Raw genomic sequence first — 24,648 nt, 5'->3', positions numbered from 1 at the left:
TAAGCGCGACTGTACTGTTGCCCTGCAACCCCAGCTCCCCCTGGAGGACTAAGGACAAGAATAACAAGGGCTGGAACTGTGATTTAATATTAATTCAAGAAAACTACCTCTAACAATCACTGCAGTGGCGGAGGAGAAGAAATCCTAAGAATTGGGGCAAGATGCAGCACAATTCATCTCTGGCTCTTGGAAATCTGAGAGAAGCTCAGGAAGTAGCTTGACTTAGTCATCATCCATACCTAAAGCTGCTCCTCAGCCAAATTCCTGCATTTGCGGTCTGGATGCTTGGCAGAGTCATGTTGAGGGCTGGCACACCCATTGCTCCAGGAAACCCGACTGGCTTGCCTCCCTCCTCTCCTGGGCCTAGCGAGGCCAGAAATGGCAATGGTCGGTCAGTGCTAAGAGCCAGGCCACTCCGACCCTGACACTGGCCTCCCTCTCTGCATTTGGCAGAAGGTAAAGTGAACAAGAGTCCAGTCCAGCACCCCCGCCAACTAGCTGAGAGGCACAGTGACCCTAGGAGATGTCCAGCCAGCCTCCAGGCTGAGAGGGAAACAGGCACATGCCCTACCAGGGGGGCAGCTCCCTGGAAGGGCAGCAAAGAAAGCAGTCAAGGGCGCACACTGGGTCAGAAGGGGAGCCTGAGACTCTGGGAGCAGAAATGACAAGGGTGGCCAAGCGTGCACTGGTTTACTGATCAAACCTCATGTGACAGGCCAGGAAACTCCTCCAGGCCTGTGGCAGCTGAACACAGTTCCTTGGTGGAGAGGTTTACTGGAACATGGTGTAGGCAGGGCTTATGAGGAGGCCAGCCTTGGAGGTGTCCCACATGGGTCTTCTGAAGAAAAGTTATACCACCCCTCCCCACAATCAAATGAAGAGACCCACTGTGGCCCATGATGGGGAGAGAAGAGTTCTGCAGCAATTGTGGGATGAGAGTTGTTCTTCCCGGTGACCAAGCCTGGGCACTTGGGGCCTCAGCTGGCCTACCAGTGAAGGCCTGAGGGTGGTGTCTTCTCATCTTTATTGCTTTCCAGGGAGAAGGGAGGAATCCGAACATCAAAGTGGGAGCCGTCAGGTCTTTCAAAGCGGAACGTGCCCCTGCAGTCAGAAAGAAGCTTGTTTAGAAGGAGCCAGGGCTGAGGCCTCCTAAGGATCTGGATGGCCCCATGCCCTCAGCTGCCAGCCACAGAGGACATGTGAGCCTGAGCTCTCTTCTATCTCTAGCTCATGACAGGATGACTGGTCCAGAGACCCAAGAGCCCCTCATGGTTATCCATGAAAAGAAAAACACAGCTGCAGTGGCTCACACCTGTAATCCCAGCATTTTGGGAGGCTGATGCCAGCAGATCACCTGAGGTCACCTGAGGTCGGGAGTTTGAGACCAGCCTGACCAACATGGAGAAACCCCGTCTCCACTAAAAATACAAAATTAGCCGGGCGTGGTGGCGCATGCCTGTAATCCCAGCTACTCGGGAGGCTGAGGCAAGAGAATGGCTTGAACCTGGGAGGCGGAGGTTGCAGTGAGCCAAGATTGTGCCATTGCACTCCAGCCTGGGCAATAAGTGAAACTCCATCTCACAAAAGAAAAAAGGAAAACACAGCTGTCCAGATTCTGGCCTTTAGATACATACTGCATAAGCTAGCCAACTGCATTTTCAGGTTAAGGAATGAAACACCAAGGGAAAAAACCCAACTATACAAGCAACTCTGCAGCATCAAATCACCAGACCTCTTTAGCCTAAGTCCTCAGTCCACAAATCACAGGCAACTGGGAAACAGGCGGTAATAGAAAATCAGACAAGTCCCACACAACAATATAGCAGATAAGGCTCCCTCTAAGAATGTAACTTGGCCCAGAGTTAATGGCAAGCTCTAAGCTCTCACTTTTCTGACCTACAGCTTCTGTTTGTGGAGCTGGGTGGCCCCTACTGCTGTGCACACCCACTCACCACATGTGCCCACTGGAAGCCTGCAGCGAGACGTGGCTGCTATACTGGAACGCAGGCTGCTCCTTGGATAACACCGGTTCCTGTAAAGGTTTAGGCAAAATGGGTCAGGCCAAGCCCCAGGGACATGTTTCCTGCACCCCAGGGTTACATGCTGACTGCCAGTTCATCAAGACTGGATGTCCCCTACCCAGCCACCACCACAGCAGGCACTCCCATAGCATGATACACTTCCTGCCAGTACCTCCTCCCATAGATGGCCATTTGGCCTGGGCCTTTTATGCTGGCTCTGGGAAAGATAATCTCAGACTGAATGTCCGAAGGCACTGGGCAAAGGACCTCCTCTGCAGCCCGGGGAACACAGTGAGACCCCATCTCCACAAAAAAAAAGAAAAAAATTTAAATTAACCAGGCCTAGTGGTGTGTGCCTGTAGTCCTGCTACTCAGAAAGCTGAGGCGGAGGATTGCTTGAGCCCAGAAAAGTAAACTATGGTCGCACCACTGCACTCCAGCCTGGGTGACACAGCGAGACCCTGTCTCTAAAAACAAAAGACCTCCTGTGGAGATATCCCCTCCAGTGTCCATTCACACATGCTACGGGGACCACGGCAGGTACTCTGCAAACCTCTGCTGCTTTAATTCTCCTAATGATCATAAGATAACTGGTGTGATCCACATTTTAGGAGTAAGGAACTAAGATTTTGGTTAAATAACTTGCCGAAAGTTATGCTAATATATAACTCAGCTGGAATTTGAAGTGACTACCTAAATCCAAAGCCTTGTTCTTATTCACTTGCCCAACTGCCTCCCCAGTCCCCGCTGACTTTGATAAATGCTTGTTGAATGTGGCCCCTGACACCAGTACTGCTTGTGACTTTCTCAGGAGACAGGGTTGGGTAGGCAGGGATTATAAAATCAGATCTCTTCAAGGACCAGCAGAGGATGTAAACATGTAAAGGGGCAAAGAGGCAAGACCACAGGGATTGGTGGGGGTGCGTGCCCCACCTAACGACATTCAAATTTTGGTTTTTAAAAGATACTATACCAGTTTTAAAAACTACACAAGTTTTGACTTCAGACTCACTTGGGTTTAAATTGAGGCCCTGCCACTACTAGCTATGGGACCATGGGCTGGTTATTTAACTTCTCAGTCTCACTGTTTTCATCTATGAAATGGGTTTTAAGAAACATTGTGGTTGTTTTAAGATTTCTAACCCAAAACAACACAAAGTGAGCCTCTGTCTATAACAACAAAGGAGAAGGAAGCCGTGCGCTAAGCTCCCAGGCTTGCCACACAGGACCAGAATTACTAGACCAAGGATGCTCACCCTGCCCACTACCCCTCGGCCTCGCACTGTCTCCAAGGTGCCAGAGAGACTGAATATCCTCCAGTGCCGCTCCCGGAGCTGTACCACGTCACTGTCAAGGTTCTCCAAACGGATACAGTAGCGCCACTGAGGTGGGTGTGGGAGAGAGAGTTTTAAAAAAATAAAATTTAGGTAACCCTCCTTAGAATTCTGTGCAAAGCAAAAGTCAACAAAGCTGACACATGCACTGCACAGGTTCCACTCCCATCAGAAGGTGAGCTCCCCCACCTCCACCCTGACCCCCAGGCACACCCCACAAGCTCCCCTTCTCCCAGACAGTGACACTCACCCAGTACACGTGGGAATTCTGGGCTTCCTAGGGAGAAAACAAAAAGAATTTAAGTCCCACAGGGCAAGACCAAGTGTGTTCCAATCAACATCTCTCCAGTGCAGTTGATGTATTCCAGGAAGGTTGCAGACAGACCAAGCTGAGAGTATCTGTGGGATAAGGGTGATAGCTGAACCATGGCCTACACACCCACAGGGAGGCAACATCCCTGTATCCACTCCTGGCCTCCCCACTCCTCATCCCTTCAAGATCGCCAACAGAGCTGGATGCCAACAGAAGTCAGTTACAGGGCTCTTACCTTTTTCACTGCCCTCCTCACCAGCCCTGCCCCCTATCCTTGCTGCCCTGGGCCCCTGTCCTCCTCCTGTCTCCCATTACTGTCCCTTGCTATAATACTTTAAGTTGGCCTCCTCCACTACTATAAGGTCCTGGAAGACGGGGACGGTGTTTCATTTATATTTGTATCCAAGCATGCACTGACTATACATACTTTTCTGACCTATAGCTTCTGTCTGTGGAGTTGGGCGGCCCCTACCACTGCATATGCTTACAGCCAGGCGATGTGTAAGTGTCTATAATGTGTAAAAAGTGTTATGCCTACACTGCTTTAAATAATTATGTGTATATTCTTCATAAACATGGCTCCCTTTGAGCAAGAGGGAAGAGACAGGATAAAGGATTCCTTCCTGGGACCTATGAGTTTTCCTGCCCGCTCTAGGTCTTGGTGTCAGCCACTGTCTAGAGGCTACTCAACCCCACCCAACACATGCCACCACTTGGGAGCAGAACCACAGGGACATAGTTTATATTTAGACTCCCTTCCCCTGGCAGTCACCTTAAGGACACCATACACCTTGGGGCCTACCCCTGCTAGAAGGGGTCCAGGCTGGCCACATACCCTCATGCCCATGTAGAAGGGGATGACAGTGACACGTATGTTCTCAGTTGTTTCCCGATGAACATCGGAGAGCTCCAGCCAGGGGTGATTCTTCTCTTGCCAGGCCCTTAGCGTCTCCCGAGCCACAAAAGGGGGTGCTGGGGCAAGATACAATTGGTTAGTCCAATTGTGTGTTGTGGATACGACTGTATCTAGTCCAATCACACAACAGTCCAGTGCGACTGCCCCTCCTAGAAAACCCTCCCTAGTGGTGGCCCAGGCAAACAAGGTGCTCATACATGAAGCAAAAGTACAGGCTGGAAGAAGGCACAGGACTGCTACCAAGAATAAGCCCTGAGGAGCTAGTGTGATACAATGGGAAAACAATCGGACTGGCAGTTAAGAGCCCTGGTTTTCAGCCCTCACTCTGCTACTAGCAACCTTGAGTCCCTTGTCATCATCCCTGATCCTCAGTTTCCATATCTGTAAGGAAATAACTGCCATCTGTCATCTGTCAGGTATGACACCTATGAGGCATGACAGCTCTAACAGGAGGTTGAAAAGGGTTGTGGAAATAGAGCGTTGGAATTATTTTTCTTTTTTTTTTTTTTGGAGATGGAGTCTTGATCTGTCGCCGGGATGGAGTGCGGTGGCATGATCTTAGCTCACTACAACCTCTGCCTCCCGGGTTCAAGCAATTCTTCAGCCTCAGCCTCCCAAGTAGCTGAGACTACAGGTGCATGCCACCACACCCAGCTAATTTTTATATTTTTAGTAGAGGCAGGGTTTCACCACATTGGCCACGATGGTCTCGATCTCTTGACCTAGTGATCTGCCCGCGTCAGCCTCCCAAAGTGCTGGAGTTATAGGCGTGAGCCACAGCACCCGGGCCTTTTTTTTTTTTTTTCCCGAGATGGAGTCTCGCTCTGTTGCCCAGGCTGGAATGCAATGGTGCGATCTCGGCTCACTGCAACCTCCGCCCTCCTGGGTTCAAGTGATTCTCCTGCCTCAGCCTCCCAGGTAGCTGGGATTACAGGCGCCCACCACCACGCCCAGCTAATTTTTGTATTTTTAGTAGAGACAGGGTTTCACTAGGTTGGCCAGGCCAGTCTTGAACTCCTGACCTCAGATGATCCACCTGCCTGGGCCTCCCAAAGTGCTGGGATTACAGGCGTGAGCCACCGTGCCCGGCCCTGGAATTATTTCTATGATATTCTTTGATGAAAAGGCCCTCCCATTCCACCTCCCCTTCTTGAGAGAGATTACCTTTTGTCTGGTCATACAGAAGAAATCTTTCAAAGAGTTCATGTTGGATGGGAACCTGATCAGTGGAGGTGTAAGGGAGGATGTCTTCATGGCTGACATAGTCCAAGCCTGGCACAGAGATGCAAAAGACAGTGGTGAAACTCACAGGAGAGGAGAGAGATGGGGTTGAGAAGAAACATTAACTGGCCTTGTTCCAGTATGGGATAACCCTGATATCATACCTCTCAGCATCATAATCCCTCCCAGTGGATGACAGGACATCAGAATCCTCTCCCTGAGACACACCAGACTCCTTCTTGACGGGCACCATTCAAATGCTAACTACTCACCTGGGATGGCATAGAGGGCCCGACTGTCATCATGGTTAGCCAAGAAGGTCACAGCTTCTGTCTGAGATCTCTGAGACTAAGGCAAGAAGTGAATCAGTGGTGAAACCATGTCTCTGCTAAAAAGTACAAAAATTAGCCTGGTGTGGTGGCAGATGCCTGTAATCCCAGCTACTCGGGTGGCTGAGGCAGGAGAATCACTTGAACCCGGGAGGCAGAGGTTGCAGTGAGCTGAGATCTCACCACTGCACTCCAGCCTGGCAACACAGTGAGACTCCATCTCAAAAAAAAAAAAAAAAAAAAAAAAGACGTGAATCAGGGCTTTGTTGGCCACTGTGCAGTCCAAGGCCTTGGGGACCAAGACTGACCTGGGCTCTGTTTGACCCCCTTCCCTCCCTTTGTCCCCATTGGGATGCAGGACTTTCCGTGGAGAGGACCCCCAAGCCCAGCCATCTTGCTTACTTACTATATGTGGGCAGTCACGAGCATCAATCAGCACCTGATAGTAAGTGTGAGTTTTGCCTTTCACTTCCTTGGAGCCATGGCCAGCAGGGTTCTCTGCTCTATGGGGTGGGAGAAGGAGGCCAAGATCACCCCAGGAGAAATGGAAGCTGTGGCTGACTCAGCTCCCTACTCCTCCTCACCTAAACAGGCTGGTCCCTGATCTAAAGGGGCTTTAGCACCAGCTGGACACCTGCTCTGCAGCACCTCAGCTCAGCTGCTCCTCAGTTGGGGCAAATAATAGAGCATGGAAGACCATGGTATGGAGCCATCATCTGACCGTGTGGATACCTCTTAAAAGAAGGGGGCCATGTTGAGAAAATCAAATTGCCACCTCAGTCCCCAGGGCCCAAAGTACTCTTGTCTTCTTATATCCCAGGGACTGTCTGTGATCACTTAATGGGGCTGAACCTTTTCTGTTTTAATGTATTCTAGGGATGATGTGAGATTGAGGGAAAGACTCCAGCTGAACATCAAGAAATCAAGAAGACTTGTCCCCCAAATGCCCTCTGGGATACTCATAATGAAAATTAGGAATGGCTTAGGAAAGCATTCTGGGGAGGCCTAAAGGGACTCTCTGACTTAGACTATCCCTGGCACTCAGCACTTTTGTCTCCATGGGTCTTAGTCCCAGAGAAGTACTCTAGGGATGTTTCCAAGGCCTAGGAGGACGCTGTCTTCATCCCTAGTACCCCAATTACATATGTCTGCCATCTCCTCCTGAGGATACTGTGAGGCACAACCACAGGGAAACTTACTTTTCTGGAGCTGCAGAAGCCACATCCCGGTCATACAGTCTGGCCTGCCAGGGAAACAGGACGACACCTCGGTAGCCAAAAATGCTATGAAGGAAAAGCTGGAAGGAAAGAGGGGCCTCAGTGAGTCTGCAGTCCAGCAAATCCATCCAGGTGGGCCCCAGACCACAAAGCAACACAGGTGGAGGCAACGCCAGCACAAGGTCTTGCTACCTCTTCCCTTGAAGTCTGTGATCAACCAGACCAATGCTGGAACACTCTTATTTCTTCTTTACCTGGCTGACTCTACTCATCCTTTAGGTAAAAGCTTAGGCCTCCAGGAAGCCTTCCCTGACCTCCCTTTCCACTTAGCACAATGTACAGCTACTGGCCATTTGCAAATCGTTCCTTCTTTTCTAGACTAGAAACTCCACAATGGCAGGAATCATGTCTACTTTGCTTTCTGATTTAACCCTAATGCACAATGCCTAGTCCATTGTAGGCACACAGAAAAATAAAATGTTGAACAAACAAAAAGTCTTCCTTACCTACAATATCCTAGAAGGGCCTAATCTATCCCAGTGGACCCAGAACAAAGCTGATATAGAAAAAGAACCACACATCCAGAGTTTACCACACTGAAGTCAATTTTATTATGGCAAAGCATCAAAGGTATACTTTTCTGAAAGCTCCCTCCACGGCTTCCCACCATCCACTATGTTAGAGAAATCTTCAGCAACTTGGCTAAACCTCACTATAGTCCACACCATCCCTGTCCACATTAACTTGGAAAAAGAACCCACTGACACATTAAGTGCATTCAAATCCAGGAGAACAGAAACCCTGTCTATAAAAATTTGATTCTGGGCGGGGTGCGGTGGCTCACGCCAGTAATCCCAGGACTTTGGGAGGCCAAGGCAGGTGGATCACCTGAGGTCGGGAGCTCGAGACCAGCCTGACCAACATGGAGAAACCCCATCTCCACTAAAAATACAAAATTAGCCAAGTGTGGTGGCGCATGCTTGTAATCCCAGCTACTAGGGAGGCTGAGGCAGGAGAATCGCTTGAACCCAGGAGGTGGAGCTTGCGGTGAGCCGAGACCATGCCATTGCACTCCAGCCTGGGCAACAAGACTGAAACTCCATCTCACAAAAAATAAATAAATAAAATAAAAAATGAATACAAATTTGATTCTGGAATGGCACCAAACATCAAGGTGGAATGAATGGAACACCATACTATGCAGGCCTGTGACCTAATCTGACTTCTTTCAGAAGCAGAGCACTCTATGAAAATGAAAGATGACCCAGCCCAATACTCACCTGCCCGGTCTCATATTTTCCATTCTGTTTTGGCACCTCAAACACACCAACTGTCTCCAACACTTTGCCCTCTGGTCGGTTTCTGAGTAGGAAGGAAAAGAACAAGCAACAGAAAAGCTGAGAAGGTAATGGTAGTTATCCATAAGAAAAAGCTCCTAGGATACTGAGGGGCCAGGGCGATGACAGCAGAGAAGGGTTTGGGGTAGTGGGACCAGCTGGAGCAGGAAAGGCTTTCCTCCTCCTTGGTGAAAACCTCCACAGTCTCCCAGTGTTAGATGTGACCGCTCCCATATTACTGTCTTCTCTCTTCACTGGGCATTCTTCATATCATGCCCTCACACTCTGCTCAAATGTACCCCTGCCCTTTTTCTTCCCTAACCCACCCTCCTGACCTCCCACAGCACTTTAACTGTCTTGCTCACTTTTTCAATTTTTTTAGAAGGGGAATATCTTTTTTTCTTCTTTTCTTACATTTTCTATATCACAAGTCATCAAACAATATCCTGCTCCCTTTACATTTCAGTTGTGTCCATGTCTTATCTTTATTAAATACTGTAAATTCCCTGGGAGCAATGCCTGAGTCTGATTAGCTGGTACTGCCCCCTCAGAGCCTAGTGTAGAAGAGGTGCTCAAAAAATATTTGTCCTGTATTATAATTCCATGTCCATCTCCCCCTCTAACCTGTAGCCCTTACATTGCCCTTGAAAAGCTTAAACATCTCTAGATTTCCTACGGCACATCGCTCTCTCAATACCGTTTTTGTTCATATTCTCACAGGGGTCTTAAATTGCAAATAGCTATCATCTCTCCCCAATGTCAGTGTCTAATATCAGCCACTAAAATGTCAGTCACCACTCTGAACAGGGCTGCTCTTTCTAGGGGCCCTTCAAATAAAGGCTGTTTTTACTGTTTTGAAGATGTGAACTTTATGCTTCCTCCCACTGATCCACCAGCCCATTTGATCCGCCTGTTCCATCCGTGGAAACAGTTTCCACACCATCCCCATGGCCTCAAACCCCCTTCCCCAAGTCACAGATAGAAAATCATCTCCCCAAAGTCACTTGGAAACCTGGGGCCTACGAGGGTCCACACCCAAGAGTCTCGTTTCCCACCTCTAGCATCTTTCTGAGGCAGACCTTGCCCAAATCCAAAGGCTGAGGGTTCAAGCCAAAGCCCTAGGGCTGAATTAAAAAGCTGCCCTCTGACATCAGTGCTGGGGACCCCAGCCGGGGAAGTAGGATTCACTTGGGGAGGGTAACCTGTTCCCCCTCAGGGCCAGCCCTGTACAACCAGGGCTCTGGGCCGCGCTGGCTTCCCTGCTCCTGGCACATGTCCCAGACAGCGCAGGTCGGCTCCCTGCTCGTGACCCTCTCCCGGGTCAAACTCCAGTCACCCTCAGCAGGCCCGGGCCCCCTGGCCTCCGCACTGGCTAGGAACACGCTCTCTGGGCTCTAGGCCCAGTCCTCGCGCCCCCTGGCTCCGTCCCTCACCGGGACGAGAGGTGCCTCCGCGTCGTCGTGGTCGCCGCTGGCGAGAAGGCTCCAGCTCCAGCCGCCGCACAGAGCGGCCTTGGCCACCGGGCCCCAGTCAGCGACCGGGACCACCAGCGGCTGCCCACGGCCAGGGCCCGCCGGGCTGCACAGGCTGCCATGTCCCGCCCGAGCGCCCGCCCGGCTGCTGACACACAACCCGACCCGCGGCCGGGCGGCGTTCCGCCCCCGTCCCACACTGCCCCGCGCGGCGTCCCGGCCCTCTTGGCCCGCCTGGTCCCACCCCGGAGCTCAGAGCAACTTCCGGTGCGCTCAGCGTTGCTTCCGGCGCGCGGCGGGCGGAACTCCGGGTTGGGGTCACCTGACCGGAGAGTCGGCTAGATATGGCGTCCTCTTTGCTTGCGGGCGAGCGATTGGTGCGTGCTTTGGGCCCCGGCGGGGAGCTGGAGCCAGAGCGGCTACCCCGAAAGCTGCGGGCCGAGCTTGAGGCCTCGCTGGGGAAGAAGCACAAGGGCGGTGATAGCTCCAGTGGCCCCCAAAGCTTGGTTTCTTTCCGTCTCATCCGGGATCTGCACCAGCATCTGAGAGAAAGGGGTGAGTCCCAGTCTCCCGTCCGGGGTCCCCTCCTTGTGTCCAGATCGATTCCCTCCTGAGGTCTTTTCCCATCATTCCCCTTCTTCTACGGAGCACTCATCTAGACAAGCCAAGAGTCACTCCGTAAATCCCAGGGCCACCCACTTTCTTAACTCCCATGGGAATTCCTCGTGGATGACAAATTTGCTTGTGCAGTTTCTGCTCTTTTGAGAGCCCCCTCTTCACTTCCAGGCACACCTAGGCCCAATTCACCCTTGAGAAAGTCTAGGTTTGTACTAAATACAAATATCACAGGTTTTGTCTCTTCTTTTTCTCCACTTTAGGAATCAGCTTAGCATAGTGAGCTTGTAGGAATCCGGATTTCTTTCCACCTCAAAAGCAAGAGTGGTGAAATCTGATACTTTGTTTTTGTTTTTTTTTTATATAGGATGGCAAAAGCTGTGTTGAAAGATCTGGCCTGAGAGTAGCATGTGAGTTCCAGTCCTAGCTCTGTCACTAATCCTTTGAAGGAGTCATTTCTCCTCGCTGGGCCTCAGTTCCCTTATGTGTAAAGGGAAGGAACAGGACAAACTAGCACATAAGGTATTTTGCCAGAAGTAACATAGACCAGCCAGAAGTGCAAAGGGTAGACTGCTCAATTATTAGAACTAGAAAGGACCTTAGAAAGAGATTGCCTAGTATTAGTGTCCTCTGAGCATTTAGCATCACTATGACCTAAACTTATTTAGGGAAGAGCTATTGTGGCCACAGAACTGATGTAACCCAAAGGCACAAGTAAATGGCTTACTTGTTAGTTGTAACACTGGCAGGATAATTGAGAGCTGACAGCTAAAGTCACCTGCGCAGCACTGGGAGATACCTACATGGAATTATCCAAAATTCTTTTCAATTGAAAATGATCCTGGAAATGGATTAATGTAGAGATGGCCCTGTTTTATTTTGGTAGAAAGAAGGGCTACACCCCTCTTGATCTTAACCCTTCAACCTCAGCTCTGTGGATCATTGTGTTTGTGAAACCTTTTCTTCTCAGATTCCAAACTATACCTCCATGAGCTCCTAGAAGGCAGTGAAATCTATCTCCCAGAGGTTGTGAAGCCTCCACGGGTATGTAAGGGATATGTTTGTGAGAGTGGTTATTGACTGAGTTGGGCTTATCCATGATACACTGAACTTATAAATCAACTTTTAGGCTTGAAAAATTGTTTTTGAAATCTTTGGGATCTGGGGGAGTCAGATATTGTCCTCCCCATCAACTGTTTGGAAAATTGAGATCAAAAAAAAAAAAAAAACAGTTTCAAAGCACTGGAGTTATGACTAGTATGTGGGTCTCCTGATACCTTCAGCAGTGCTTTACCCCTGGAACCAATGATTGTGATGTGCTTTCTAACAAGCTGGGAATATCATTCTTCTCATTTGATTTTTCTGCTTCAGAACCCAGAACTAGTTGCCCGGCTGGAGAAGATTAAGATACAGCTGGCCAATGAGGAATATAAGCGGATCACCCGCAACGTCACTTGTCAGGTAAGGACCTGCTCTTCAGTACGTGGTCTAGGTAGCCCCTCAGAGTAGGGCCCTGCACTGGAAGAAGATACAGAGTTTAGAAAAAACATGGAAACTTGGTTTCTATACAGTTCAGGGACCATAGGAAGTCTGCATACAAACTCAACACAATTCCCATCTCATTCACTGAGACTCTGGGCTGAGATGGTGACCAAATTTTAAACATTATAGAAGTGGGAGTTAGCCGGGCGCAGCGGCTCATGCCTGTAATCCTAGCACTTTGGGAGGCTGAGGTAGGTGGATCACTTGAGGTCGGGAGTTCGTGACCAGCCTGGCCAACGTGGTGAAACCCCGTCTTTACAAAAAATACAAAAATTAGCCTGGCGTGGTGGCGGGCACCTGTAATCCCAGCTACTCGAGAGGCTGAGGCAGGAGAATCGCTTGAACCCAGGAGGCGGCGGCAGAGGTTGCGGTGAGCCAACACTGCACCATTGCACTCCAGCCTGAGCAACAAGAGCAAGACTCCATCTCAAAAAAAAATAATAATAAAATAAGTGGGAATTAATCTTGGGAGGCTTTTTTTCTTCTTCTTTTTTTTTTTGAGACGGAGTCTCACTCTGTCACCCAGGCTGGAGGGCAGTGGCAGGATCTCTGCTCACTGCAGCCTCCGCCTTCCAGGTTTAAGTGATTTTTGTGCCTCAGCCTCCCAAGTAGCTGGGATTACAGGCATGCACCACCATGCTGGGCTAATTTTTTGTATTTTTAGTAGAGACCACGTTGGCCAAGCTGGTCTTGAACTCCCAACCTCAAGGTGATCCTCCTGCCTCGGCCTCCCAAAGTGCTGAGATTACAAGGTGAGCCACTGTGCCCAGCCATTGGAGCCTTTCTTCTGACAGGGCTCCCTACTACTCTATGGCATGCTCCTACCCTGGAACAGGAGAGTAGATGGGTACTGGCAGCCTATGTCCTCTCTCCGAAATGCCTGCTCTGTGGTCCAGAAAAGAGTCAAAATGGTTCCAGACAAAAGAATCCATGGAGAGGGCAGAGTTAATGTGTTGGGGAATAGAGAGGGCTGAGCCCAGACTGTCAATGGATGCTCTCTGAGCTGCTTCTATTCTGAATCATCTTCTTTTTCTTTTTCCCAGGATACAAGACATGGTGGGACTCTCAGCGACCTGGGAAAGCAAGGTGAGGTACTAGGAGATCAGGCTTCTAAAACCTTTTCCTGAGATGGGTCATGACACTCAGGCTTGTTGTTTGACTGAAACCCAGTTGGTGGGGGAGCCATGAGATAAGAGCACCTCCTAGAGAATGTTGAACTAAAGGTGCCCTCTCTGGCTCCTCCCCAAAGTGAGATCATTGAAGGCTCTGGTCATCACCATCTTCAATTTCATTGTCACGGTGGTTGCTTCCTTCGTCTGCACTTACCTTGGAAGCCAATATATCTTCACAGAAATGGCCTCGGTGAGTAGGCACTCGGCAGGGCAGGGTGCCCCTGGTAGGGGTGTTAGTGGGTAAGGGAGGACGTATGTGAAAGTGCCTTGCACAGGTTAGGTATTGAACAGATATTTATGCCATTAATAAGGGGAGCATTAGAGCTTTCCAGCAGTCACGGGAGGTTAGGTAATAACCCCAGGAGAAGCCACATTCTCTTTTCTTCCCCTCCCCCAACTTAGAGGGTGGTTGGGGGCTCTCCATCCTCATTAAAGGTGCTGGGGTACAGAGCTGGTTGTTGGCCTGCATCCCTTAAGCCTGGTTCTCCCCATCTCCAGCGGGTGCTAGCTGCATTGATCGTCGCCTCTGTGGTGGGTCTGGCCGAGCTGTATGTCATGGTGCGGGCAATGGAAGGCGAGCTGGGAGAACTGTAACTGGTGCTTCGTCATCAAGTCTAGAGAAGACTTTGGGGGCTTCAGGCTCCAGTTGGCAGTCACCGACTCAGTCAACCCATCAGACTTTTTGTATTCAGCTCCAGTTAGTCAGAAGACCAGCCCAGGCCAGCTGCTGTTTCTGTGGGGAGCCCTATCTTCTGTGAATTTCCAAAGGGAGCATTGGAGGAGATTGAGATAACACATCTTTAAAACGGAAAGAACTGGTCTTGGTCTATCAGTACCTCTTCCTGAATCTGGTACCCATCTGCCTTCTCCAGTCCATTGTAAACACTGCTGGGACTAGGGTTTTTCCATCAGGAGCAAATGGAATCCAGGCCTTCCCAGAAGTAGACCATACTGCCTTGAACTTGTCCGTATGTACAAACTGATCACCAGCTTTCTCCATACATTTTTAATGCAGACCTGTAATTGAGTTCAGAAGCCTCCAAGAAAACAGAAAGGATCCCCTTTCTCCAGTTTGTGCTGGAAGAGGAGCTGATCAGAGACATCAAATAAGAGAAAGATGGGTTGCTAGAAGATGGTAGAACTGGAAGCAAGGCAGCTACCTTTTTGCAAAAGGAAATGGTATTAGGCTTCTTTTCCAGAAGATAAGACAGACTCATAGAGATTAAATGATCAGTATGGTCCTTCTTCTGTTAAATGGAGCCAAAGACGCCTATGTTGTTCTGAAGTCTTGTAATGTTTAACTTCTGAGAACTTAGATTAGTGGTGTGATGATAGAGTCTGTATAACGCATTGAAAAGGGTATCAGGCTTAGTTATTTATCCAATAAATATTTATTGTATGCAGGGTATTCCTATTTTAACTCCTGTGACAACACAAAGCATAGCGATTTCCATAGTTCTAACTGTTCAGGGTCTGCTCCTCCTGGTACACTCTTTTTGGTTCACTGTATGTACTCCTGTTGTCTGTTTTTGTTTTTTTTTTCCAAAGCACTTTTCTGTTTTCATAAATTATATACTCATTCACTCAGTGGACACTTCCTCTACAATGTTTGCCAGTTTCTGTTAGTTGGGAGAAGTGTCAGCTGTGAAAAGAAAAAGTAGGTGGCATTTTACAGTGTTTCCAGTAACCTGAGCTATATAAAATTTGTGTTAAAAAGCTACACTGGGCCAGGTGAGGTGGCTCACACCTGTAATCCTAGCATTTTGGGAGGCTGAGGCAGGCGGATCACTTGAGGTTGGGAGTTTAAGACCAGCATGGCCAACATAGCGAAACCCCATCTTTACTAAAAATACGAAAAAATTAGCCAGGCATGGTGGTACATGCCTGTAATCCCAGCACTTTGGGAGACCAAGGTGGGAGGATGCTAGAGTTCAGGAGTTCGAGACCAGCCTGGGCAACATGGCGAAAGCCCATCTCTACAAAAAAACGCAAAAATTAGCTGACATGGTAGCGCACGCCTGTAGTCCCAGCTACTCAGGAGGCTAAGGTGGGAGGATCACTTGAGCCTGGGAGGCAGAGGTTGCAGTAAGCTGAGTAAGCCAAGATCATGCTATTTATAGCATGATCCACTCTAGCCTGGATGACAGACTGAGACCTTGTCTCAATAAAAAAGCAGGGGGCAGGGGGAGGGGAGAACCAAATGCCCTATCCTCCAGTTCTCAGCATATAGAAAGGAGCTCTCTCATCTGCTAGCCACTCCTGCCTCATTGTGCCATGCTTTTTGTAATGCACTCTGGGTCCAGGGACTGCTTGGCAGGAGGTGGGAAGAACAAGAAGTTTGGGGCCTTCCCAGTTTCTTAGGGCCTGTCTGGAGAGGGAACTAGCGTTTACTGAGTTTTTACGATGTGTTACACACCATGTAAAGCCGTTTACCTACATTATTTCTTATACCCCAAGCAGAGAGCAAATAAGTATCCCCATTTTTTAGTCACATAGAGTTCCAGAGTTGCCACAGTTACATCGCAAAGTCAGGATTTGAATCCAGTGCATACCGCAAACACCATGGTTTTCTCTCCAAAGCACAGCAGCTCCAGAGGTGGAGGTGACTGGAATGTCCTAGATTCAGTGGGACCAGGAGCAGGGGGTGCTAGCAGAGGTTCTCATCTCCCCAGGGTCTTGTCAGTCAGAGTCCTAAACCCTTCAATTAACTATCCCTCTAATCCCAGCTGAAGCCTGGGTAATACCTCCCACCAAGAGGTATCTGTGTGGAACCTGGCCCTATTTAGGGATTAGGTGATGGAGATAAATTTCCATGGCAAACGGCCCTCGTCCCCGTTCATTTGCAGAGCACAACAATCCGGATTAAGGTACAGAGTTTGGGTTTTATTTGGAGATTAGTTGGTATTACAGATGATGATGATCCCAAAACCCAGTGCTGCTGTACCTGCCTCCATCCCAGATCTGTCAGGTTGTCTCCACAGCCCCACATCAGAGGGCATCCAATCTGACCTTTGTGAAAATTAATCAACATAAGCCCCAGCTTCCTATCTTTGCTTCATTACTTAAATGCCACTCCCTCTTCACATCCATAGTTCTGATTAATTTGTCCAGGTGGTTGATGGTCAAGAGAGGGGGCCCTGACCCATAAAGAAGTTGGCTCTCCAGCAGTCTAGATGAGGAGCAGCACTCTCCTCTCCTACCTCACTTAGCAGTTAGCAAGGTAATGGCCTGGAGAGACCTCAGGAGACAGGAGGCTGCCCCTTCAGAAGGAGGAGGCCATCAGCTGGTGAGAACTGGGGACCAGGCCTGGCAAGAGTGGAGGAAAACATGACCCTCATCTCATCCTTCTGAAGGTACCACCTGCCACAACAATGAGCATATGCCCCAAAGGGGTCAGGGTGTGGGGTGGCAGGAGCCAGGCCCCAGTCTGCTTAGGACCTGCATTTAGGCTGGCCTGGAGGCCAGTGGAAGGGAGGGATGCCTGAGCTAAACTCCTTTCCCATAGGGAATCCCTTTGCATAAAAAGTGGGGCCAGGGGATCCACTTCTGATGTGTTCAATCCCAGGAGGGGCAGGGTGGGCCACAGGAGTCAGAGGAGGGGTCTTGCAAGTTCTGGACAGAGACTAGGAGTGGTCCACATTGACGACAATGGCCGAGGCATAGATGAGGTCAGACAGGCTGCCTAGTGAAGTCTGGGGAGTAGCTCGCTCTAAAGAAGGGTGGACCAGCCGGGCGCGGTGGCTCACGCCTGTAATCCCAGCACTTTGGGAGGCCGAGGTGGGCGGATCACGAGGTCAGGAGATCGAGACCATCCTGGCTAACACGGTGAAACCCCGTCTCTACTAAAAATACAAAAAATTAGCTGGGCGAGGTGGCGGGCGCCTGTAGTCCCAGCTGCGTGGGAGGCTGAGGCAGGAGAATGGCGTGAACCCCCGGGGGCGGAGCCTACAGTGAGCCGAGATCGAGCCACTGCACTCCAGCCTGGGCGACAGCGAGACTCCGTCTCAAAAAAAAAAAAAAAAAAAAAGAAGGGTGGACCTCTGAAGCCCCAGCTGGTCCCCATGGGGCTACAGCTTTAGCGCGTTCCCAGCCCTGCCCTGGACCCAAGCCAGGAGCTGGACAGGAGCTATGTCGACACACTGAGGTGCACTGAGGTGTGCCGCTGGAGGGTGGAGGTTGGCCTGGCATTTGGGGATCCCAGGGCTGCTGGAGGGTGTCTGGAAGAGAACAGGAGCTCTGGGGGCACTCAGACCCGGGGCTTAGAATTCCTGACTTCCTGTTCTTGATTATTTTGGCCCGGCGCTTCTGGAACCACACCTGCTAGGAAAGAAGAAGGGGTCTGTTCTGGCCCCAGCATCCCCTCCACCCAGGGACAGGGGAAACAACCTGAAGGCAGGCTACCCAGCGAAGGGGCTGTGGGCCAAGCCCAGATGTTGGCTGTGTGAGAAGGGTCACAGCTCACCTGTACCTTGGCCTCAGGAAGGCGAGTGACCCAGGCCAGGTGCTCACGGGTGCTGATGTTGGGGTAGGGCCATGCTGCAAACGCCCTCTCCAGCTCCAGCAGCTGCCCTTTGCTGAAGGTGGTCCGCTTTCTCCGGTGGGAACCCAACCCACTGCCACCGTCTGCAGGCCATGGTGGGGGTCAAGCTGGGACTCCCTGCAAGAGCCTCCACCCAGCCTCAAAGCCCTCAATCAACCCCGAAGTCGCTACTCCCACCCCTCTTCAACCTTCCTCATCCTACCATGGCCCGCGTTCTCACCCTGCCCACACTTCCCCCATCAGATCACCTGCTGAGGATGCATCCACAGGGCTGGGCATGGAGCTGGCAAAGGGTAAGGTGCCAGAGGGCCGTGCCAGAGGGCCATGCCAGGGCTGTGCCCACACCAGACCCCCCCATTTGGGTTTTATCATGCTCAGGGTGGCTGGCCCCGCCTTCAGGAGTGGAGAGGTTTAGAGTCCAGCTCAAGCAAGGCAGAGAAGTCTCGGTGGGGAAGAAGGGAGGCTGGAGGCCGGGTTGGGCTTATGAGGGTATGGGTGGGGCAAATTGTATACCCCCTGCCCCTCCAAGGCCTCGCAAAGGAAGCTGGACCCAGCATCCCTCCTCAAACCTCAAACTGGCAGTCTGTACCTGAAATCCTATACTTCATGAAAATCCTCCCAGGGGTCCTTCCAGGCAGCCAAAGAAAACCATCTCTCCAGTGCTCCCAGGCACTGGCTGCCCCTTCTGGAGCCCTTAGTGCTCTGAACCTGGCTACCTTCAGGGGAGAGGGAGTGGAGTCCTCTCCCACAACTGGGGACTGGGCTGGTGAAGTGGGACAGGATGAGAAGGATGGTAGGGTGTCAACGGGATGAATGGGAGCCAGCCGCTGTCAGCAGGACTGGGGAACAGATGTCACCATCAGATTGCCCTCAGGTCTGCTTTAGAGCTTTGCCTCATCTAACCCTTTCTCTCTCTGGCCCCTCAAGAGCCAGATGGACTTCCTGGGGTTCGGAACCTGGAACCAGAGGAGGTTCCACAGGTGCAGTTGAGGGGTTCTAAGAAAGATGATAAAGATGTTTATGTGTACAGTATTCTCTTCCTTGGATATATTCTGAGCCACTTTTTCTTAAAGTTTGAAAATTTTTTTCTTTTTTCTTTTTTTTTCAAGATGGAGTCTTGCTTTGTCACCCAGGCTGGAGTGCAGTGGCGTGATCTTGGCTCACTGTAACCTCCACCTCCCGGTTTCAAGCAATTCTCCTGCCTCTTCCTCCGGAGTAGCTGGGGTTAAGGCGCCTGCCACCACATCCGGCTAATTTTTTGTATTTTTAGTAGAGACGGGGTTTCACCATGTTGGCCAGGCTGGTCTCGAACTCCTAACCTCATGATCCACCCGCCTTGGTTTCCCAAAGTGCTGGGACTACAGGCATGAACCACCGTGCCTGGCCTAAATTTTCTTTTTCTCACTCTGTTGCCCAGGCTGGAGTACAGTGGTGTGATTTCTGCTCACTGCAGCCTCAACCTCCCAAGCTCAAGCAATCCTCCCACCTCAGCCTCCTAAATAGCTGGGACTACAGGCACACACCACCCATAAGTTGCCCAGCTAACTTATTTATTTTTGTAGAGATGGTGTCTTGCTATATTGCCTAGGCTGGTCTCAAACTTCGAGATTCCAGCAATCCTCCCACCTTGGCTTCCCAAAGTGCTGGAATTACAGGCATGAGCCACCATGCCCAGCCAAAAATTCCCCCCCTTTTTTGTTTTGTTCTGTTTTTAGAGACAGAGTCTCACTCTATTGCCCAGGTTGGAGTGCAGTGGTACAATAATAGCTCACTGCAGCTTCAAACTCCTGGGCTCCTGGGCCACTTTTCCACAAGAAGTGTGTGCTTTTGAATTTCCTTTCAGTTTCTGCCCTTCACTATCTCTCCTGGTCTTGCTGCTCCCCATCCTAGACCCTAGACAGAGACCTCAAGAAAGGCTCACCCTAGGGGTGGGTTTGGGGAAGCACAGTGACTGGTTCCCCAAGTGCTCAGGAGTCAGAGCTACTATGATTTCAGATCAGGATGGACAAAAAAGCTGAGCCAGAACCCCACCAACTCTTGCCCCTTCTCTCTCCTCCAAGACCCTAGTCAACTCCAAGGGGCAAAGCAAGCCTCACCCAGGGAGGCTGGCCTGGTAACTTTGTCATCCTCAGAGGGGTTCAAGTGTCTGCTTAGCTGCTGGTGGGTCGCTGGGGGCTGCTTAGCTCAAGAGGAAGGGTAGCTCTCAGGAGGCCTTCCCCAGCCCCAAACTTCGGTTCACAGAGAGGTCCTGAGCACAGAGAGGTCCTGAGCCCAACATGGGTTGGACACGGCGAGGTCCTTCTCTGTCCCTTCTCTGTCCCCCTCACCAACCCATTCTGACAGTCCAGCTTCCTCTCCTTTACCCAGACAGGGATGTGTCTACCCCAGTCAGAACAATAGTTTTAAACTCAGGGCTAAGGGACCTTTATTGGTCTGGGGGAAGGAGATGGGAGGAGGGAGCTACAGAGGGCCCGGCCATGTGGGCTCTGACTCCTACAGATGGCCAGGAGCTGGGCAGCCCAGCCAGTACTGAGCAATGGAGCGTGGGTAGGGAGGGTCCACAGTGTCCACTCGCCGTGTGCGAAGGTTGACTCGGTAGTACTTGTCTGGAAGAGAGGAAAGCAGAGGATGCGTGAGGCCCAGCCTGGCCCTGCCCACTCTTCCCTTGAGAAGAAAGTCTAGGGTCTCTCCCAGAAGGGAAAGTGAACATCCACGATGCAGCTAAGGACTTCTGGCCTGGCTTTCTGTGGTCACTACTTGCAGGCTGCGTTCAGCCCTTGTGCACCAGGGACAGCAAGGAAAACCCAAGCTAGACCAGCTTCAGGGGTGGCAGCGGCTCCTACCTCCAGAGAAGAAGAAGACACTCTGGACGGGTTCACAGGTGGCAGGCACAAGCCAGTCCATCCTGTAGTCATCATAGTTGTTGGCTCCCAAGTTGCTCTCCTCACTGGAGAACAAGGACAGCCACGTGGCGCGGGATGGCCGGCGGGAGTTCTGGTTGCGGCCACGGCTGTGGCCTCGTTGTGAACGGTAGCCTTTGCGGTTGCGATGCCTAAACTTTTGCTTCTTGGCCAAGGAGGGGCGGGGTGCCATGCCTGAGATGTAGATGTGGCCAGCCATGGCTGCGTCCACTTGCCCTGGCACACCGTGCCAGTCCCGGCTAATGAACTGGGGCTGTCTGGTACCAGCTGTGGCAGGGAAGGGGTGAATGAGAGGTCTTGGGGGTCCGAATCTTGCCCCTTCCAGCGGGGCCATTAGAGTTCATCTGCTGCACCTTGCCCAAAGACACACAGCAGCGAATGGCAGAGCCAGGCCTTTGACTCTCAGTCCAATTCCCTTCCCGCTGTGCTCTCCCTCCACCATATCACTGGTGTCTTGACCCCATCCCCCCAGGCCCCCTAAACTCCTCAGCCATAGCCCCTCCCTCTGCTGACTGTGCTCTTGGCTGTGCTAGGCAAAGTCCAAGGTGTGGGGTCCAGGTAGAGCCGAGCTTTCCCCAAAAGGTCAACAGAAGCAAAGTCTGGCCTGAGCAAACAGACTTTGATCGATAGCTCCACAACCACAGCCCCCTCCAGCCAGCCTGGCTCTACCAATACCAAGGGGTTTCAGCCCTTTTGAGGGAGAAGCAAGACTTGCCCTCTCTCCATACCAGAGGTTCTGCCCCAGAAGAGAAGCTCGAAGATGTCCTCCCAGCTGTCCCGCTGCATCATGGCAAAGTGTTCAAACACAGCCGACAGGGAGCTGCCTTCACACTCCTCCTGACTGGGCTGGTGCTGGAACTGGTACTCCCAGTACTGTTTCCCTGAGGAGCGGGGTGGTGGGCATTAGGAGGGCTGGGCCAGGGCAAGACTGGAGATCCCAGAGGCTGTTGAAGTTAGGATCTCCCAGCATGAGGTGGGGGTCAGGGGTGGGCACATGCTGAGGCCTGTCCCCAGTGAAGTGTGAAAGGAATCCAAGACTGCTCCACTGCCTGCTCAGTCTCCCACCACCCCCTGAGTACCCTTGAAGAAGTAGACCCGCTCCCGGCCACTGTAGCTATGGGCAGGGAGGGCCAAGGCTGCATCCACGTTGTCCGGGATGCCATCGAAGCCGTCAGAGATATTTCGGGGGTAATCAGGGTCCAGGACACCATCCTCAAAGCGCCAGTACTGACTACCCTAAGAGGTGGGGAAAGTGAAAAGGGGTATGGAGGCCGCTGGCTGGGCACAGAGGCAGAGTCCCTTGCCCTAAGGCAGCCGTTCCCAGGTCCAGGTTCACTGCCCAGGACCTGGAGTCTTGGGGCTGCCCTGTGCTCACAGAGCTCCCACCAGGTCCTGCAGGGCCCCGGGTCCAGCCTCCCTGTCCACCCTGTCCCTGGGAGCAATAGCTCTCAAACCCTCCCTAGATGCTTTCTACCCTGGCCCACAGCCCCTGGCACCTTGAAGAGGTAGGTCTTCCCCTGACAGTTGATGCGGGTGAAGGCAGCATCGATGGGGCCCTCGATGCCCCAGACATCTCGGATGAGCTTGGGGTACCCAGGCCTCACTGCCTTTTCGTCCAGTTCATAGCAGTACTGCCCTAGAGTGGAGGAGGTGGTGTGAGAGCGGGGACGCTCCTGGGGCAGACCCCCATCCCCAATACCTGCCCTGGATTCACCTCGGAAGGCAAAGAGGGAACCGTTCTTGAGGTCGGTGAAGGCGTCGAAGGGCTTCCCACTGCACAGCTCCTCCTCTGCTGGGGGCTGAGGTCTCCCTGGATGAAGGGTCTCAGGCCTTGAGTCTACCCCCTCAGGCTTAGAGCTGCCCACCTCAGGCGCAGGGGCCTCTTCCTCAGGTTTCAGAACAGGTGTCTGCTCAGGATTCTGTTCAGACTGGGCCTGGAGGTCAGAGGTCAGGGAGGGGCCCCCCAGCTGTTCGTGGACGGTGGCATTGTTTTTCTCCTCGCCATCGTCATAGACCGTGTACTCATCCTCCGGCATAGTGAACACATCCCCGCGAGTCACTGCAGAGAGTGGATGGTAGTGAGTCTCCAGCAGCAGGGGGCACCCCAGCCCACCCACCTGGGCTCTGAACACACCTTGGGGCTTGCACTCAGCCGTATAGTCTGTGCAGCAGCTCTGGTAGTAAGAGCAGAGCTCGTCACACTGGCACTTCTTGTCCGCGTTGAAGCCCTCAGTGCAGCGGCCCTTGCATGACTCTATGAGGAAGGAGTGTCAGTCGGTGCCACCAAGCCCAGACCACCCTCGCCCTCCCTACATTGACCCAGATGGCCACCAACACCCCCCTGTACCTTGGTCAGCCAGAGCAACCCATGCCAGCAGAGCCAGTATGAGAAGGGGTCTCAGGGGTGCCATGGCAGGGCTTCTAGCTCAGTGCCTGGCAAGCTGGGCTCTGGTCTCCCTGAAGTCTCCGCTCTGATGCCTGAGGAAGGGAGGGAGAGGCAGAGACAGGGAAGGAGGGCACTGGAGAAGAGGAACTGCCTTTTCTGCTGCTCTGTTTGCTCAACCTCCAGCCCATCCCCTCTGCCCCCTCCAGCGGCTGCTGCAGCAAAGGTCACATTCCTGGAACACTGGGCCTGGGAGAGCTGGGAGATAAGACCTTTGCCAAGCTCAGAATCATTAGGTCGTCGGAAGGGGAATTAGCACCGTGGGTCTGGAGGGCAGAAAGAAGGCTCATTGGGCAACAGCTTTATCTCTCTGAGTCTTAGTTCATTTTCAGTAAAATAGGATTAACAAAGCCTTGCTTCATGGGGTGTTGGGAGATTACATGAACTGGAACAGACAAAATGCCCAGTAGCTGGAGCAGCCACAAATTCCTTCTCCAAACATAGCTATTGATCCATGATTGTTTGATCAGACACATCCCTGGCTGGGTGCTCAGTCGCCATTATTTATTTAGGGCAGGAAAAAGGGAGTGGGAGGAGAGATTTGTAAGCACTCTGGGGAATTTTATTTTTTAGCATAAAAGAACAAAGTTTCATTTCTGGGTTCTTCTCTTGGGTGCATCAATCTCCCCAGGCTGGAAATTTGGGTAAATATCAACCCACTGGACTGGATTTAATTTCTGAGTCTTTTCTGAGCAGGCCACCCCTGTCCCCAGCCTCAGTCTCCCCATCTGTAAAGAGTGGGCTTGTTCAACACACTTTGACTCTCAAGAGAAATATGATCCCTCTACCTGGAAAATGCCCACTGGCATGAAACACCTGATTTTGTGCCCAATTTCAGGTGTCCACAGAACTTCTGAAATCCTCCCATCACCTGAAAAAAGTGATCCTGAGATTTTAGCTGACTTTTTCTGTTCTGTAATAAGAGGGGACTGTGATTTTGGCCAATCTCTTCCTCATGGGCTTCAGTGGAGTCAGCTGTGGAATGGAACATCAATTCCCACCCCATAGGCATGTTGTGAGGTTTCGCTGAGAAACAGCCATAAAAGGGCCTTAAGAGTTATGATGATTGTTTTAACCACTTAGGGAGGGGGCATCCAGCGGTGTTGCTCCGACGTACCGATGTCACGTGGGGCGGGGAGGCGGGGCGGAGAACGGAGAGCGTCCTCTCATTCTCCACCCCCTTCCTCCAAGTCCAGCGCAGGGGGAGGCGGCTGCGACTGACTGAGGGGCTAGGGAACGCTGGCCAGGGGCGTGG

The 24,648-nt window shown here is 51.6% G+C and overlaps 4 protein-coding genes across 4 annotated transcripts; 1 reads left to right on the top strand and 3 right to left on the bottom strand.

Annotated features, from left to right (window-relative positions):
• Nucleotides 1-65: 65 nt before the first annotated feature.
• On the bottom strand, nt 66-10,407 carry POLDIP2 (DNA polymerase delta interacting protein 2). The gene is made up of 11 exons (XM_019026858.4): nt 10,122-10,407; nt 8,632-8,713; nt 7,334-7,431; nt 6,541-6,637; nt 6,078-6,153; nt 5,749-5,856; nt 4,504-4,640; nt 3,606-3,632; nt 3,278-3,403; nt 1,953-2,032; nt 66-1,101 (listed from the first exon to the last, which is right to left on the bottom strand). Exons 1-11 carry the CDS (start codon nt 10,280-10,282, stop codon nt 987-989), a joined length of 1,107 nt encoding a protein of 368 aa, XP_018882403.1. The 5' UTR covers nt 10,283-10,407; the 3' UTR covers nt 66-986.
• A 5-nt stretch (nt 10,408-10,412) lies between these two features.
• Nucleotides 10,413-15,081, top strand: VMA12 (vacuolar ATPase assembly factor VMA12). Its single transcript, XM_004042063.4, has 6 exons — nt 10,413-10,715; nt 11,746-11,819; nt 12,147-12,236; nt 13,361-13,403; nt 13,567-13,679; nt 13,988-15,081. Exons 1-6 carry the CDS (start codon nt 10,505-10,507, stop codon nt 14,081-14,083), a joined length of 627 nt encoding a protein of 208 aa, XP_004042111.1. The 5' UTR covers nt 10,413-10,504; the 3' UTR covers nt 14,084-15,081.
• Nucleotides 15,082-17,112: 2,031 nt separating this feature from the next.
• On the bottom strand, nt 17,113-18,387 carry SEBOX (SEBOX homeobox). The gene is made up of 4 exons (XM_004042062.4): nt 18,278-18,387; nt 17,952-18,112; nt 17,529-17,806; nt 17,113-17,215 (listed from the first exon to the last, which is right to left on the bottom strand). The coding sequence occupies exons 1-4, from the start codon at nt 18,306-18,308 to the stop codon at nt 17,113-17,115; spliced, it is 573 nt and encodes a 190-aa protein (XP_004042110.4). The 5' UTR covers nt 18,309-18,387.
• A 2,050-nt stretch (nt 18,388-20,437) lies between these two features.
• On the bottom strand, nt 20,438-24,559 carry VTN (vitronectin). Its single transcript, XM_004042050.5, has 8 exons — nt 23,298-24,559; nt 23,085-23,204; nt 22,665-23,009; nt 22,447-22,586; nt 22,030-22,186; nt 21,679-21,831; nt 20,873-21,217; nt 20,438-20,635 (listed from the first exon to the last, which is right to left on the bottom strand). The coding sequence occupies exons 1-8, from the start codon at nt 23,359-23,361 to the stop codon at nt 20,523-20,525; spliced, it is 1,437 nt and encodes a 478-aa protein (XP_004042098.1). The 5' UTR covers nt 23,362-24,559; the 3' UTR covers nt 20,438-20,522.
• Nucleotides 24,560-24,648: the final 89 nt, after the last annotated feature.

This window comes from Gorilla gorilla, chromosome 4 (assembly GCF_029281585.2).
Source record: "Gorilla gorilla gorilla isolate KB3781 chromosome 4, NHGRI_mGorGor1-v2.1_pri, whole genome shotgun sequence".
In the NCBI taxonomy this organism is placed as follows: Eukaryota; Metazoa; Chordata; class Mammalia; order Primates; family Hominidae; genus Gorilla; species Gorilla gorilla.
Note: the sequence above shows the minus strand (reverse complement) of the source record. Positions and strands in the feature narration are given on the sequence as shown.